The sequence below is a fragment of the Typopeltis vanoorti genome, chromosome 6 (assembly GCF_054136105.1).
Source record: "Typopeltis vanoorti isolate ZY-2024b chromosome 6, IOZ_Tvanoo_1.0, whole genome shotgun sequence".
Classification (NCBI taxonomy): Eukaryota; Metazoa; Arthropoda; class Arachnida; order Uropygi; family Thelyphonidae; genus Typopeltis; species Typopeltis vanoorti.
The window spans coordinates 135,501,970-135,520,699 of record NC_143554.1 but is presented as its reverse complement, the minus strand read 5'-3'; the positions used below and the strand labels follow the sequence as shown (position 1 = coordinate 135,520,699).

The following is an 18,730-nucleotide window of genomic DNA, read 5'->3' as shown; positions in this document are numbered from 1 at the left end:
TTGTTTGAGATTTTCTAATTTTCCACATCTGTTCATTGTTCTCACATTCCATGTTGCAATTTTGATTCTCTGACGATCTTTCATTTTCAGTTTGTTTATAGCTTGTTTTACGTCACTTTTAGAGATTTGATCAGGAAGAACATCTGCCCTTGAAGCATCCTTATTTCACGATATAGTATCTATTCCAATGTGCATCTTCTTTTCCTCTCTGTGCCACCTTGATTTGCCCCTTTATAAGTTCTATTCATTGCTACTAAAATTTCCCTTCCTATCCTGCCGAAAAATGCTGTACCTTGCTACATCTATTCCTGTTGTTATATCATCTTCCCTCAACCACGTCTCAGAGATCCCAATAATCTTTGGCTAGGCTAATGCTATCAGTGCCACCAATTCATCTCCTTTATTCTAGATACTCCTGGCATTAGTGTAAAGCATAAAAATGTCACTGCCTCTATACCTATCATTATCTCATCCAGAACCCACTGGACTCAGTGTTACCTGATGTCATTCCCCTTTCCCCAAGCACTCATTCCCACAAGAGGCCACTCCCTGCTATCCACCCTGGGAATTCTAGTTTCCCTGAATTGACACACCAACTCGTGACAACACACACATGTGACATTTATTTTATGTAGGCCTTGTGGCCTCATGTGTAAGGGATATAAAAAATAAAAAAAATTAAGTAATGACCTTGAATAATGGAGCATGTTTGTTTCATTGCTGATGGACAAGCAGATACTGATAACAGTATATGTAGGTAGATATTTAGTTCTTACTTGAATTCATTTCATTTGCTTATTATTTATCTATTAGATCTCCAACCACTCATGGGTCAAATTGATATTAAAATTCTAAACTCAACTCAACTGGTTGTAACTAAATTGCAACTGTTTTTGGCAGCATAATTTCTTACTTTAATTCTTTTTTTTTTCTTTTCTTTTTTTTAATTTTAAAAGTATTTGTACATTCATTTCTTCTGAATGCCAAAGAACTGAAATGAAGAAAAGAAATGAATCAGATAGAAGAAAACTATTATGCTCCATTACTGTATAATAGTTTTCTTCCATCTGATTCTCAAGCTTCATCAAATGAAGCTTGAAAGCAGTGCAGAGATTATATTTCTTTAACAACAGCTTGAATTTTTTAGATACTCTAATCGCATGCCTGCCCAATGGTGCCCTTTGTTTTTTTTTCTTTTTCACTTTCCCCCTACTCAACAATATGGTGTCATCAAAACTCTTTGTCAGCAGAGCCTCTAACTTCTGTTCAACCCAAGCTTTCCTCACAACTGAACTCATCTTTATTTGCCAAACCTTCCTGTCCAATAGTACAATGCCAAAAAATTTACAGACTTGATTTGTTTTAGAATCCTCAACCTTATTCAGTCAGGTCTAGCTGACCATGCATTGGATACTTTGCACAGAATCAGATGGAAGAAAACTGTTATGCTCCATTACAGTCTTGACTCGTTTTAGAATCAGTAGCAGATTTAAACCAACCTAAATCTTAAATTTGGTTCTATTAAACCTCCCAAGATTTGGGAAACTTTAGTTCTTAGACCTCCTGCCCAACAGCTAAGGCCAGCCAGCAGCACTCATAGAGGGAATCCCTCTCATAAGACTTTAGTCTTTATATAGTCCAATTTCATTTCTTTCACTTATTTTTTCTTTTGTGTGTTATTACAATTTTAATATTATATTCCTGAAGATGTCTCTGTGACAGATGAAATATTGAGATGATTAAACCTGCTGTTTAATTATTTCTCTTTGTGCTGTAGTTATTCCATTAAATTGTCTTATGAGTATGAACGAGGACCTAAGCCTAAACACGTTTACTGAGTAGCTTTTTGGGTGTTTCTCTCAGTTCCCTCTTATATGCCTTTTCAGATCTGTTCAGATCTTCTGGGAGGACAGGAAGAAAGCCACGGTCTACACCATGGCAAGATCTAGTTCTAAAATGGCTCTGCCTCAAAAAATTGCCGTGCATGACCCATGATTTCTCAACTATTTGTCGTGAAAATCTGATTCTGACAACCTCTGTATGGTATGAACTCAGCTTGTTCTTCTCCAAGTTTCCTTTTGACAAGGAGTTTACATACAAAAAAAAATACTATCGATGGCAGTAAATGGTATGGGGTGATGGATTGTAGTGTATAATAAATTTAGTTTAATCCTTTATCCAAGTGTGAGCAAACAAAGTTTGCGCCTGAAAGTATCTTCAGGACTGGGTTAAGGTGGTACACACCAGGGCAACTCGTTGCAAAGGTGGAGCAAGCTACCAACACTCCTATCCTAGTATCTCCTATAATGCAAAACTTTCAACAGGATTGTAGTGTAGTTGGTAGATTGCAGCATCATGTATAAGAGTAGGAGTAGTAACTAGCATAGACAGCAGGATGTGTGGAGTGCCCTCCTGCGATGAGTCATAGGAGGTGTAATATAGTAATAATAATGAATTTCACATTAGTTTTATTTCCCTTTTCTGCAGATAGGTACTGTTAGAGCTCTACTACAATCATCTAGAATTCGACCTTGTGACTATGCCTAGGCCATCAGAATTATGTAATGTAGGCCTGTAAAATGTTTATATTTCCATATTTGAGCATTTCTAGTTGAATATATATATTCATATATATATATAGATAGAATGCCTTTGAACATGGTTATGTATGTGGCATAGGAGTGGAAAAATATGCTTTGGGTTCGGACCTTTTAAGTATGTCTGGGGAAGGAAAAGAGAAAATTCTAGAACAAGACAAAATACATTGCATTTCTAATTATAAGAATAGGCTAGGTCATAATTTATTATGTCTATACACAAATGCCAGGAGCATTAGAAACAAAGGGGTTGAGTTTGTTGCTTTATTGAATATGATGTGGCCTAAGATTGTTGGCATTAGTGAAACCTGGCTATCAGATATGGTATGTGGTATTGAGTGTAATAGATATACTATTTTTGGGAATGACAGAAGAGATAGGAGGAGGAGGAGTGCTACTAATGATATCAGATGACTTAAGTCCAGTTAGGGGAGAAATACAAGAAAACAGTGATGGTAACAATGTCCCATGTAGCAATGACTTTGAGTCTATTTGGTGTGAAGTGGAGGTTAACAGAATGAAATATATGGTGGGGTGTTGCTACAGACCTGGCACAGCTCAGTTGTAGGGGATGAAGAAATGCATTGCCAATTTAGCCTTATGGGTACCAAGCGAATTATCATTATGGGTGACTTTAATTTTCCAAACATTGATTGGGTAGAAGAGAAATCTCATGATGAGAAAGAACAGGAATTTATTGAATTGTGGCGGGATAACTTTCTCAAGCAGCATGTGAAAGAAGGAACTTGAGGTCATTTGTTCATAGTGTCAGAAGGGATCTCTGTCAAGAATATAGCTATTTTACCACCAATTGGTGACAGTGATCATGCTGTTCTTTCTTGGGAAGTATCTACTTGTATTGAAGCTCTGATTAAAACAGGCTACATGCTGAACTACAAAGCTGGAAATTATGATCGACTTAGAAGAATACTGTCTTTGGTCCCATGGTATCAGTTACTAAATGGAAAAAATGTCAGCAATGCATGGGAATCTTTGAATGAGGCGGTATCTGACTGTATCCCTAGTGTTCGAAGAGTAAATAGGTTGGTTGTGAAATGGATATGCAGCCTTATTAAGCCTAGAAATCCACAAGAAGAAAATTATGTGGAAAGAGTATCGTGAGAATAAGAGTGAGAGGAGTTATGAAATATATAAAGCTCAGGCCAGAAAAGTAACGAGTATTGTGAGAAAAGCTAAACTAGAGTATGAAAAGAAATTGGCCATGCAAGCTAAAGGCAATCCAAAAGAATTTTATCGTTATGCCGCAAGCAAAAGAAAGAATGAATGTGGAAGAATAACTTTATTGAATGCATATGGTACACGAGTGTCGGAAGCTAAGGAGATTGTTCAGTTAATGAGTGCTCACTTTGCTAAGATATATCAACCAGGTGTATGTAGTATGGTGCACAGTGCTATTGCTACGTTGGGTGAAGAGTTAGAGGTTTATGAAAATGCAGTTGAAGAGCTTTTGCATAACCTGGATAAAAATTTGTCAATAGGGACAGATGGAATATATGCTCGTTTGTTAAAAGAATGTTCAGCTGAATTGGCTAGGCCTTTCACACATTTGTATAACTTGAGTCTCAGCTCAGGAATGATACCACAGGAATGGAAGGAATGTAATATAGTTTCATTGCACAAGGGTGGTGCAAAAACTGATGTGTCTAACTAATGACCTATTAGTATTTCTGGTGTGGTAGTGAAGATTTTAGAGAACTTAGTAAGAACTCACATACAGAAATGGGTAGACAATCATTCTATACTCTGCAGGGAACAGCATGGGTTTACTAAAGGAAGGTCATGTTTTAGCAATTTGCTCATATTTTATAACAATGTTACGGCCGAGTTGGATAAAGGAAATGGATACACTATGATAATGTTGGATTTTTCTAAGGCATTTGATAGGATACCACACGATAGGCTGTTGCGTAAACTGGAGAATATGGGATTGGAACATAATCTATTGACTTGGATCAGGGGTTGATTAACAGACAGATATCAAAAAGTGGTATACAGTGGGTGTGAATCTACCAGATTTAAGGTAACCAGTGGTGTACCTCAGGGTTCAGTCCTTGGGCCATTATTGTTCAATCTATACATTAATGACTTCAAGCAGATCTATCATCAGATTTGCAATTGTTTGCTGATGATGTGAAGATAGGTAGGACAATCAGGGATTCTACTGATATTCAGCAATTACAAAATGATTTGAATAGACTGGAAATCTGGAGAAATGAAAATGGCTGTCAATTTAATGTTAGTAAGTGTAAAGTTATGCACTTTGGCGTGATTAGAGATCCAACGGCATATTATATTAGCAGGGTTATGCTACAAGAAACTTAAGAGGCAAGGGATCTTGGTGTATTGGTGGATAAGAATTTAAAGTTCAAAGGTCACATAACGAAAGTTGCAAATACAACTCAAAGGATCATTTCTATGCTGAAGCGAACTTTGACATGTAAGGATAAGGAAGTAATTTTGCTTCTTTATAAGGCTTTGATAAGACCACACTTGGACTACTGTGCTCATATTTGGTCTGTTAGGTTCCAAGGGGATAAAGAAGCTGTGGAAAGGGTGCAAAGAAGAGTTACAAAGATTATATCCGGATTATGGGATTTAGATTATGAGGACAGGTTGTGAGTATGTGGATTGCAGACTCTGGTTAACAGGAGAAAGAGGGGTGATATGATAGAGGTCTATAAACTTTTGAATGGGTGTTATAACATTTCAAATGATGACATTTTTCATTATATGGAAGGCAGGGAGAGAACACGGGGGCATCCATGGAAGTTAAGGTTGTTCTCAGTCAAGAAAGGGGTAAGAGCTATGTTTTTCTCTCAGAGAGCAGTGAGTGAGTGGAATAATTTGCCCTTAGGGGTAGTGAGTGCATCTAGTGTAAATGAATTTAAGGGAAGGTATGATAGCTGGGTTGGTTAATTTACAGCCTCTCTTAATGAGTCATTGGCTCCCTGGAGTTCTCAGATAATAATAATAATATCATCTATCCAACTGCCTTACATTTCAGGTTTTTCATGGAGTATTATTTTGTTCCCCTGAAGTGTTATGTAATTCCTCATTGCATTTCTCCTATTTTCCAGCATTATGCTGTGACTTCTTTACTGGTAATTACTTTCAAAGTAATTTCATTCTTGAGATATCTAGAAAATCCTTATCTTAAGTTTTCACATCACCTTTATCATTTTGATACCTTCCTGATATTTGTCTTCTATATTCTTACCAAAAATCTTCTCATGAGTTTTGTTTAGTTGCTTTTTCATATTTTTCCCTTCATTCTCTCAGAACACATATTCATTTACTTACTAGGAGCTTTTGATATACTTTCTTCTTTGCAGAAAATAAAGAGACAGTCACTGTCTGTTTACTTTCTGCATCCACCATGAAGTTCTGATTTTTTAGTCCTTGCAGACAACTTCACCACTTGCTTGTATGGCTGAATCAGCTAGTGTTTTCTTCAAACTGATTAAATTTTCTTGAATAATATTTGAACTACAGTTACCTCTGAAAGTAACTTGACTATGATACTTTTTAAAACTTTCTTACACTTCTTTTCATATATGATATTCAATTTTATCCTGTTCAAAACTAAATGGTGATCACTTCCTATTTCAAATCCCATGTATACTCTTATATCCTGAACCAGCAAAGATATCTCTATCAACAATAACATAGTGAATGGGACTCTTTTTTTCCCCCCCCTTAATTCTAATGTTTTCTCTCGATGTTAATTTGTACATGTCTTTTTGTTGGAATATGGTATTAGTAATGATTAATTGCTAATGCTATGTTCCTGAATAGAAATCCAGCAGGTACTTATATTATTTTAAGCTTTGCTCTTTTTTTTTCCAAATTTTACCAAAACATTTCTGATGTCTGGTATTTGTTTTCTACTGTACTGTTAGACTCCCCTAAGGACCAACTTTTTCTTTGTGGCAGCTGCCTTCTCTAGTGAAAAATTCCACCACTTCTTCCATGGTAGAATGTTCTGTAGGACCAGAAAACACAAATAAGTCTCTGACAGACAACTAAAGAAATTAAATTCTCTCTTAGATAAAGACACAATTGAAAGACTTAAAACTCATTTTGCAAGACTTCCTAGATTTTATGGTCTTCCAAAAATTCATAAGATTGACTATCTTCTTCGTCCAATAGTAGATTGTATTGATTCTCCTCCTTACCGTATAGCCAAATATCTAGCTAAATTATTGAAATCTTACATTGGCAACTCTAATGCCTTTTTAAAGAACTCCTCAGATTTCTTAGAAAAATTAAAAAATGTTTCATTACAACCTACAGATCTTATGGTTAGCTTTGATATAGAATCTTTATATACCAATGTACCTCTCAAGGAAACTTTAAAATTACTTGCTGACATCTTTCCTGAAGACATTATAAAACTTTTCGATTTCGTAATACATTCTGGATATTTCGTATGTCAAAATAAATTTTACAGCCAAGTAGAAGGAATGGCCATGGGAAGTCCTCTTTCTCCTGCTTTAGCCAACTTTTATTTAGAACATTTAGAAAAAGTCCTTGTCTCATCTATTTTCCCTCAACCATCCTTTTGGGTAAGATATATAGATGACATCTTTACTATTTGGCCACACAGCAAAAACTCTTTACCTTCTTTTTTAAACAGTATCAGTTCCTTGCATCATCGTATAAAGTTTACTATGGAAATAAAAAGAATACAACCAGTTATCTTTTTTAGACGTTCTCCTCATCCTTCAAATACTCTTACATCTACAGTATACAGGAAACCAACATTCACAGGTCGTTGTATTCTTAAAGAATCAGCCCATCATCCATGTCAAAAAACAGGAATTATGAAATGCCTCATCAGAAGAGCCAAAACTAATTGTTCTACTTTTGATTATCTGCAGAAAGAACTTTCTACTATCCAACAACACATGAAAATCAATGGCTTTTCTGAAAATAGTACTCAACATCTCAATTCTTATAATCCTCCACAAAACATAGTTTCAATACGTCGAGTGCAATTTCTTATATCTCCGGGATTTCAGAACCTATCGCAAGAATTTTAAAGAAATATGATTTAACAGCTACAGCTACGTATTCACCTATTAACAAATTGTCTTCTCATTTTCCTTCTCCTAAAGACAAACACTCAACTTTATCTCTTCCTGGAGTTTATCAAATTCCCTGCAACTGTGATCTCTCCTATTTTGGACAAACTGGACGTTCTCTTGAAAAAAGAATCCAAGAACATCAATCCTCCATTCTTCACAACAAACCTAAAAAAGTCTGGATTGGCTCAGCATGGGATTGAAACTGACCACAGGATCCTTTGGTCCAGGGCTCGCCTCTTGCATAGATCCTGTTATAGGTTTGAACGTTTGTTCAAGGAAAGCGTAGGGGAGTTAGTCTGCAGAATACATTAATATTTCTGGATAAAATATATCCAGGAATATTAAAAGAGAAGCTAAGCAGTATTGTAGAGGGCAAACTACTAGAAGAACAAAAAGTAGTTTGCCCTTTACAATACTGCTTAGCTTCTCTTTTAATATTCCTGGATATATTTTATCCAGAAATATTAATGTATTCTGCAGACTAATTCCCCTATGGCCTTGCTCCATCGTCCCAACCTGAATCGTAATGACTGTATATCTATATCAAAAATCTGGGAAAGTCTAATTAAGATTACTCATTAATTTTATTTATTTATTTTTTTTTTTTTTCAATCACGTTTCTACTTCAAAATATTCCGTTTCATACTTAGTGATATAACATCACGCGGCGTGTTCTATTTTAAACAATCTATTGTTAGTATTCTAGCTTGTATTTTTTTTTTTATATACTGTTCTTGTAATACCACTGAGGATGGTCTGCTATCTCCAGACCGAAATATTTGGTTAATTAAATATCTTTCTTGTGTTTACTTGCATTTATCATTCACAAATTCTCTATGTCCAATTCCTCATTTTGATGTTTGCTCATATTACTCTTCTTGTTATATTGCCTGCCACTGAAGAAGAAGCTTATCCTCAAATTTAGTATTGAATATTGTAGCTACTCCTGTCTTCCTTTCCCTGATCGTTATTGCCTGATTATAACATCTTGTAATGGTTATTTAGAAGGATTATACAAAATAAAAAATAATTAAAATGGAAACATGTTTATTCTACTAAATAGTCATGGCATAAACTATTCCACTTACACTCATGTTCATAGAAACCACATCACCCTACATAAATATAGTTTTTAGTAGTTAAATGGTCATTTTCATTGGTATATCATTATATATTTTGTTGTATTGTTTCATCTATCATTTCCATGGGTTTTTGCGTTCTGGAGTCAATCTACTGGCTGCTTTCAAAAGTGAAGGAAACCAGATCTGCTGAGAGGAAGGGGGACAGGAAGAAAGCCACTGTCTACACCATGGCAAGATCTAGTCCTAAAGTGACTCTGCCTCAAAAAATTGCCAATCATGACCCAGAGAACTGAAACTGCACTGGGGAGAACAAACAAGAGTTGTGGCAAGTCTGTGACTGTCAGGAGAAGACTCATTCGACAGGGACTGATAGCCATGTACCCTAAAAAGAAGCACTTGTTAACCAATAAAATGAGATTGGCTCAGTTAAATTGGTGCAAAGAGCATGCCTAAGACCCCCCCCCCCCCCCCAATCAATGGAAAAGGATATTTTTTTCTTATGAGAAAAAGTTTGACTTGCAGGGTGCCGATGGCAAACAGCCAGTTCGAAGATGATCAGGGGGAAAAATTCAACCATGACTGTCTCGTGTCAACAATCAAATTTTCAGCCGGTCAGATGATCTGGGGCTGTATGTCGTATAAAAGTTAGTCACTTGCATTTCACAAAAGGTTCCATGAATACCATGGCAAGATCTAGTCCTAAAGTGACTCTGCCTCAAAAAATTGCCAATCATGACCCAGAGAACTGAAACTGCACTGGGGAGAACAAACAAGAGTTGTGGCAAGTCTGTGACTGTCAGGAGAAGACTCATTCGACAGGGACTGATAGCCGTGTACCCTAAAAAGAAGCACTTGTTAACCAATAAAATGAGATTGGCTCAGTTAAATTGGTGCAAAGAGCATGCCTAAGACCCCCCCCCCCCCCCAATCAATGGAAAAGGATATTTTTTTCTTATGAGAAAAAGTTTGACTTGCAGGGTGCCGATGGCAAACAGCCAGTTCGAAGATGATCAGGGGGAAAAATTCAACCATGACTGTCTCGTGTCAACAATCAAATTTTCAGCCGGTCAGATGATCTGGGGCTGTATGTCGTATAAAAGTTAGTCACTTGCATTTCACAAAAGGTTCCATGAATACACAAGTGTACCAGAAAATTTCAGGATTGCTGCCTACTATCAGAGACCACTTTACCATAACTACGAACTGCGTCTTTCAGGATGACTCTGCCCCTTATCTTAGGGCAAAAAGTGTAAGTAATGCTATTATAACCCTAAAATATACCATTCAAATTGAGTTTAATATTTAAAAAAGCTTTAGTTTTTGTTGCAGGTTAATAAGTGGTTCAATGAACACTCAGTTCAGTGACTACTGTGGCCAGGAAACAGTCCAGATCTCAACTTCATTGAGAATTTGTGATACCAAATGGAGACCGAAATACACAAGAAGCCGAAAACACTTTGCACTTTGAATTCCATGGTTTCATATACTCTTATGGAACCATAAATTGACAGTTGCATTCATCAGGAAATTGATTTTGTCATTGCTCTGCTGATGCCAAGCTGTTGTAAAAATAATCATAATTAAAATTCTGAATATTTTTCCGTATTGTTTATGTTAGTATGTTTATTAGTTTTGTTTTCATAACACGCATTATCGGCACTTACGATGTGCCCGTTATGGAAATTGTTTTGTTAAAAGTGATATGTAAAACAGTTAAAAATTTAATGTACTTACCGGATTTGATTAGTTGTGTTACTTTAAACAAATTTATTATGGTTTGAAATATTAAGTTTTGTGTTTTATGAGAACATTCTCTTGTCGCTAACGGAGACAAAGTGTCAGCCATTATACAGTACTTAGTTTCTCGCTTGCCAGGGAGTGCACATGCTCGCCGAGAAGTTTGATGAGTGATTGACAGCTGACAAGAAAGCGTCCGGTATCTGAGTAACGGCTGTAAACAAGATAGCATTCAGAAGGAATTTAGAACACAGGCCGGCAGATATTTAGGTTTGGAGGAACTTGAGTTTTTTTATGTGACAGTCGGACGAAATTAATAGTATATTCCGAAAAAGGAATCGTGGAACTATTAAGTTTTAATGTGGAATAAGTATGTGGATAAATAAAAGGGAAATATTGCTATAAAGCATGTTAAACGGAATATTGGAGGAAACACTGATTGAAAGATTTATAATAGATTCCGAAAAGGGAATTGTAGAACTGTAAGTTTTTTTTATTGGAAGAGTTAAGACTATCATTAAGTGTAGTGAATAAAAGAAGAATTTGCTATTTACGTTCTAAAGGAATGTTTGAGAAAACTTTGATTAAGAAGTTTCATCAGTATTAAGGACGCCTGATCTGACCATTATTTCTACTAAAAAGAGACAGAATTAAGTCAGGAAGATTTTTATGTGTGCTACATGAGTGATGAAAAAGGATCCTGTGTAAATGAAGAATAGAGTCATATATCTTCTGAAAAGGGCCTTGACAGAGAGAGAGAGAGAAACTGGCTATGAACATTTTGTGATTGTACAAACAAAGTGTTTAGTCTAATCTTAAGTGTAAGTTTATTTTTTAAAAGGCCTTGGATCTAATTAATTTGTAGTTAGTTGTGTAATAATTGTTTGAAGTGTATATATATTGTTTTTGTTATATTAAATGTGTTTATTTTGTATTTGGTCTTGAGTCAGTGATTAATTGGATTCTGAAAGAAAGAGTTAAGATCATTGCACCAATTGGAGTGAACCCTTGTGCACATAATAAAATATAGGTACACTCAGAATAAAAAAATAATTGTTAGAAACAGAGATCATCTCTATGGTAGGATTAAATATTAAGATAAATATTAATATCCTCAATATAAAAATCCAATTATTAACACTGTAATAAAGGCAAGAGGAGGCCCCACAAAGTACTAAACAGCAAAAAGTGAATTTTTAGCTTTGAATGTTAGTAAAACTGTGTAGTTTAACTAAATTTTCACTAACAGAGTGTTAATGAAAATATCACTGTACACTCCATTTTGAAATATTTGTAAATTTGTCAAGTTTGTTCTCATTTCCTAATTATGTCACATCTTATACTTAAAAAAGCCAAATATTAATGAAAAATAAAAATATTGCATTACTCTCTTCATTATTTGTAATAATTACTGTGTTATTATCTCTTTTCAAATAGCCATTCATATTTAATTACAAAAAAAAAAAAAAAAAAAACGCTTACAGCAAGTGATGCGGTTTCGATGAACTAGGCAGATGTAATAGCAATATGAATATCAATGGGTGTGGGTATGAATCTGATGAAGGGATCAACTACACTTTAGGTTGGGACATTTTCACTGTGTCTGAGAACAGAAAAGAGGTGGTTGCCTAACCAGGCCAAGCAGACTACAGATGTAAATATATGAAATGCAAGGTGGTACCTTGTTATATCTATACACAAAATGGCAGGAGCATTAGAAACAAAGTGGTTGAGTTTGTTGCTTTGGTGAATACATTGTGGCCTAAAATTGTTAAAAAAAAAAAAAAAAAAAAAAAAAAAAAAAAAAATCAGCTAACGCCTTTTTATTCCCGTATATACGGGAGTAGGCGAGGCCATTTAGCCCTATCTAACTTTTGGAGACTGAGTGGGCAGTTCAATCTCCACTGGTACCCAATCAGAGACAGATGGCCCAAGGCTCTCACTAATTAAGCGGTACGCAGTGAAGAGAGACGGCTCAAATGTGCCGCCATCTCGTGGTCTCTAACCCTAACACAATATATTTAATGTCTGAAATAATGTGGGTTCTACGGTCGATTTTCTTGAGTTTACAGGACGAAAAACCCGAGTATCCGGAAGGAAAAACCTGCTTGCCCGTGCCAGAGATCGACTAACTCGGGAACCGGTCGAAAAAAGGCTTAGAAAAATTTCCTCTAGTCGCCGACTAGACTCGAAACCAAGACTTCCTTCATGCGGCCTAGCGCGATGGTGTGCAAACGCCACATCCACTGAGCTACACAGGCTCCTTTTTTTTATTTAAAAAATCAGCTAACGCCTTTTTATTCCCGTATATACGGGAGTAGGCGAGGCCATTTAGCCCTATCTAACTTTTGGAGACTGAGTGGGCAGTTCAATCTCCACAGTTCAATCTAAAATTGTTAGCATTAGTAAACCCTGGCAGATTACTACATCCAACTCTGAGAGTTGGATGTGGTAATTAAAATCAAGTGTAAAAGATGTTAAGAATGAATGAAGAGATGGGGAAGAATACTAATGATATCAGATGATTTGAGTCCAGTTAGGGTACATACTTTTGAAAGCAATAATGGTAATAGTGTCCCATGTAGCAGTGAGTTTGAGGCTACCGGGTGTGAAACAAAGGCTAACAAGATGAAATATTATTATTATTATTTTGGGCAACTCCAAGGAGTCGACAGACTCATCGATGGAGGCCCTAACATCATGTCAAGAACAACTATTCAACATTCACACAGTATCTATCATACCTCGCCTTGAACTCATTCACGGTCATAGCACCCACAACAGACTCTGGCAGCTTATTCCACTCATTTACCACTCTCCAAGTAAAAACCTTGCTCTAACACCCTTGTTAACCACATTCTTGCCCAGCTTCCATGTATGGCCCTTATTCCTCCCACCACCAGCCCTATTTTCAAAAATATCTTCTGGATTAATCTTATAGAAACCCTTCATTAATTTGAATGTCTCAATCATATCACCCCTTTTCCGCCTATCAACCAATTTTTGCAACCCACAAATCTTCAATCTGTTCTCATAAGGTTCATTCCGCAGACCTGCCACCATCTTAGTCACTCGTCTCTGGATCCACTCCACCTCCTCCCCCATCAAGAAGAAACCTTGGCGCCCATATCTGGGCACAGTAGTCCAGATGGGGTCTTATCAGGGCTCGATATAGAGGAACAATAACTTGTTTGTCTCTGCTTGTTAAAGTATTTTTCAGTAACCAAGTGATTTGATGAGCTGATTTAGCCACTTTTGCAATGTGCCCCCTAAACTTCAACTCCCTATTCACCAACACTCCCAAATCCCTGGCCTCATCAATCTCCTGTAGTACAGTTCTACCAATGTGATATACTGCTGCTAATCTTTTCACCTCAAAATACATAACCTTACACTTTGCCACATTAAATTGACATCCATTTTCCCTAGCCCAGTCCTCCAAACTATCCAAATCTTCCTGCAAAATTTTGACATCCTGTGCACTCACAATTGCTCTACCCAACTTTGCATCATCAGCAAACAAGTGAACACATCCTCTTAGATCCTTTCCTATATATTGTGGGATGTTGCTACAGACCTACATTTCCTTGGGGGGGGGGGGGACAATACCAGATTACTCTGCATCCTAAATAAGTAATTATTGTGGGTGACTTAAATTATATGTATATTGATTGGATAGCAAAGTAAACTCATGATAAGAATGAAGGAAAATTTATTGAGCTGTTGTGAATCAGTTTTCTCAAGCAGCTTGAGGACAAAGAGTGTTAGATTTGATCTGTCAGAAGGTGTCTCAGTTAAGGATGTTAAAGATTTGCTACCTGATGGTGATAATCATGCTGTACTGACTTGGGAAGTGGCGAGCTGTATGGATGTTGTGATGCTCCAATCAGGACAGGTTACATGCATGCATATACTGACTTGGGAAGTGGCGAGCTGTATGGATGTTGTGATGCTCCAATCAGGACAGGTTACATGCTGAATTATAAATCTGGAAATTATGACAAACTCAGGAGAATACTATCTTTGGTCCCATGGTATCAGTAATGAATATCATCAGTGCATCAGAAGGATCAAAAAGATGCTTAAATAATGCATGTTTTAATGTGTGTGTAGAATTTGAGAACAAATGGATGGGTGTGTGTGTGGGGGGGGTAGATATGTGCAACCATATTAAGCAAGAGATCCATAAGAAGATGATGATGATTTGGAAGGAATATTGTGATAAGAAGAGAGAGAGAGAGAGGTTACAAAATATATAAAGCACAGGCAGGAAAAGTTAGGAGTATTGTACAGAAAGTTAAGTTGGGGTAAGGAAAGAAATTGGCTGAATTGATTGAATGTGGAACCCTTGTGTCAGAAGCAGATACAGTAATGCCAAGAACGAGTGCTCACTTTGCAGATCTATCAACCTGGTATATGTTAACATAGTGCTACCACTACATTGATTGAGAGATGAAGGTGCACTGGGAGATTCTAGAGCTTTTGCATAACCTGGATAAGGATTCAGCAATAGGGACAGATTGGATTTCAGTGTGTATGGTGAAGCAATGTTCAGCCAAACTAGCTAGACCCTTGATGCATTTGTATAATTTGAGTTTTAACTCAGGAGAGCTCTGACAGGAATAGAAAAATGTATCATAATCCCATTTCACAAGGGTGGTGCAAAGACTGATGTGTTTAGCTATTGAGCTATCAGTATCTCTGGAGAAATTGGTAAGAACTCACATACAGATATGGGTGGACAAGCAAAATATATTTGGCAACCGCATAAGTTTACTAAAGGGAGGTCATGTCTGAGTAATTTTCTCATATTTTATAGTTATGCTACAGCTGAGCAGGATAAAGGGAATGGGTACATTTTGATACTGTTGAACTTTTTTTTTATGTTGGTCCCATACACGATAGGTTGACTGATCAACCTATAGTACGTTAGTACCTTATACTGGTATGGGTTGGGAAAGGAGAAACTTGTTTACATTTGATTTAAAAGCCTGTATATTGTATTCCTTGGGAAATACGTCAGGGGAGGAAGACTGTTCCACAGTACAGCAGTAGCAGGGTTGAAGGAGGAGGAAAAGAAACTACTTGTTCTGTGGATTTCAAGGTGTACTGTGAAAGGATGTTGGACGGCAGCTATATATGTTCCAATGGGCTTAGTACTGAGTGGGGGAATTATTGATGCTGTTTCAGATGAACATTTCCCATGGAAATATTTATAGAATACACAAATTGCAGAGACCAAATGTCTATGTGAGAGTAAGTTGGTAAGAGATGGGTCATTTATCAGTCTAATTCCTCTGCATTGAGTCAAGCATATTGAGGGAGCTTTTAGGAGCCCCACTCCAAATGTGAGAGCAGTATTTGATAGCTGGGTGGATTTGTGATTTGTATAAGGTTAACAGCTGTTTAGAAGTGAAGTAATGTCTTGAACTAAATAGAAATCCTAGTGTTTTGGAAGCTGAGGATGCAATGGTTGTGATGTGTTTATGCCAATAGAGGTCTGATGTCAGAATAATTTCGAGAAGAGAAATCTCATCTTGTCTGGGAATTTGAGTGTTATCAAAAATAATACTGGAGGAGAAAATGGTTCTTTTTTGTGAGAAATGAGACGGAGCTGGGTTTTATTAGCATTGAAGTTGACGAGGTTATCTGAGTCCCATTGCAGGATGGGTTTATGATAGGTTGAAGTGAGTTCTGTAGAGTAGGTTTTATCAAATGAAAGGGAGGAGTGCAATGTACTGTCATCTGCAAAACTGTGTATTGGACTGGAAGTCAACTGAAGCAGGTCATTGATATAAGGAAGAGAGTTGGTAAGAGAACTGAATCTTGTGGGACCCCAGCATTAGTTGGATGGTGAAAGGATAGGGAGCCATCTACCATCACACATAGTGTGCATCCAGACAAAAAAAGCTGGCAATCCATTTGCAGAAGTCCTGAGGCGCAGTCCAAATGATAAGAGTTTGCTTAGTAAGCCTTTGTGCCAGACCCAGTCAAAGGCTTTAGAGATATCAAGTGTAACCATTTCAGATTTGCAAAATTTCTTCATGACATTTGACCAAAGATGGATGATATATGATAGTAGATCTTCTGTTGATCAGCATCGACAGAATCTGTACTGGTGGTCGCTTAATAGCTGGGTACCTTCGAGGTAGAGTAGGAGTTGAGAATTGATGGTTTCTCCATCACTTTAGATAGGACGATAGTTAGGTGGCAGCAATTTGTCATCCTTTTTTAGGAATGGGTTGAATATAGGCCAATTTCCAGGCTTTGGGATATATACCAGTGGAGTAAGAAAGTATATACAAGCAGCATAGGATAGGAGTCATTTCTGGTGCACATACTTTCAGGATAATTGAAGGAATGCCATCAGAGCCAGGAGACTTTTTTTTTGTGTGTCTAATTTAGACAATAAATTTCTGATCTCTTTCTAGCAAAAAAAAACAGGGGACATTCTATGTTGGGCAGTTGGAATGACTGGAGGGCATTTGCCATTGTCTGCTAAGACATTTGATAGGATACCATATGAAAGGCAGCTGCAAAAACTGGAGAATATAGGATTGGAATATAAACTGTTGACTTGGATAAGTGGGTGGCTGACAATCTGCTAGATTTAAGATGACTAGTGGTGTGCCACAAGGAAAAATCAGTCCTTGGACCATTGTTGTTTGTTCTATACATTAATGATGTTGGAATGGGACTGACAGGAGATCTTCAGTTGTTTGCTGATGGTGGAAAGATAGGTAGGACAATCAGAGATGACACTGATACACTTCCTATCCACCATAACTTCAAAATCTTTAGATTTTGAAGTTATGGTGGATAGGAAGTTGAAGTTCAAGGGTTAATCACATAGCAAAAATATTGCATATTCAACTCAAAGGATAATTGCAATGTTGAAATGATGTGTAAGGATGAGAAAGTCATCTTGCAGCTTTACAAGATCTTGATATTATTGCACCTGGATTACTTGTGCAAATTTGATCTCCTGGATTTGCAAAGAAGACTTACAAAGATGATATCAGGATTATGAAATATAGATTATGAGGATAGTTGTGAGCATATGAACTGCACACACACTGGTAGACATGAGAAATATCAGTGATATGATAGAATTCTATAAACTTTTGAGAAGCCATTATAAGATATTGGTTGATGAAATTTTTTCTTATATGGAAGAGGGCAAGGAAGTATCCAATGGAAGCTAAGCTTGAATGCAGTTAAGAAAGGAATGAGAGTTAAATTTTTCTCTAACAAAACTGTGAGTAAATGGACAGTTTTTCCTGTTGAAGTAGCAAGTGCATCTAACGTGAATAAGTTTAAAAGAAGGTATGTCATTTAGTGTGGGTAATGTATAGCCTTCCTTGATGGATCCTTGACCACCTAGAGGTCTGATAATAATAATTACAACGTAGATTTGTTTCACAATGGTATCCCAAAATATTAATTCTTAATGAATCAAATTGCAGTTAATTATTTAGACAATTACTAGATATTTATTTATAGACATTTCTATTGAGCTTTTTAACCCATTTATTGCATTCAGATGATCCTGTGCTGTATTCTCTCTTGTGAAATGTATTGCTAGTTGTTGATTGTATGAAGTAAACATAAAACCATATATAAGTTTTGAAATATTCAAAATACCACTTTATCTGTTTTATTATTTAATTAATCAATATTTTCATGTTGTGATAGTTGAATCGTTAATCATGCAAATTGTAGCAGTCATGATGAAAATGCTATGATTAAAAATGTTATGTATAAGATTTAGAGTTTTCCTTAATGGTTTCTTACCTGGAGAGCATTTTCAACGGAAAGAAGAAGTGAACCATATACTGGTTTTATTGATGGTGACCTAATTGAAAGTTATTTAGACTTAAATCGAGAAAAAATGCAAGAGGCTGCACAAGGAATTCAGGCAAGTATTTATCTCTTAAAATTTATAATTTAATATTGAATGATCAACTTGAGAGAATATTAGTGACTAAGTGTGTCTCAAGGAGACTCATCTTAATAAAGGCAAGATCTCTGATTAAACTCCTCACAGAAAAATTGGATGCTATCTTTGCTGAAGAAAATTTAATAACTGCCATACAACAGCATTTTCTAAGTTCTTTGTGTGAAGGATCTGTATTATATAGACAAATAAACAGAAAAAGGAAAGCAATATGTATATACAATTCTGTGTATAACTTGATACTCATAT

At 36.4% G+C, this 18,730-nt stretch overlaps 1 protein-coding gene across 1 annotated transcript in view; it reads left to right on the top strand.

Moving 5' to 3' along the window:
* pic (DNA damage-binding protein pic) overlaps nucleotides 1–18,730 on the top strand; it is a 359,026-nt gene that overhangs the window by 298,127 nt on the left and 42,169 nt on the right. The window contains exon 24 of the mRNA XM_090394454.1: nucleotides 18,319–18,442. Coding sequence (XP_090250580.1) covers nucleotides 18,319–18,442 — 124 coding nt within the window. The remainder of the gene's footprint in view (nucleotides 1–18,318; nucleotides 18,443–18,730) is intronic.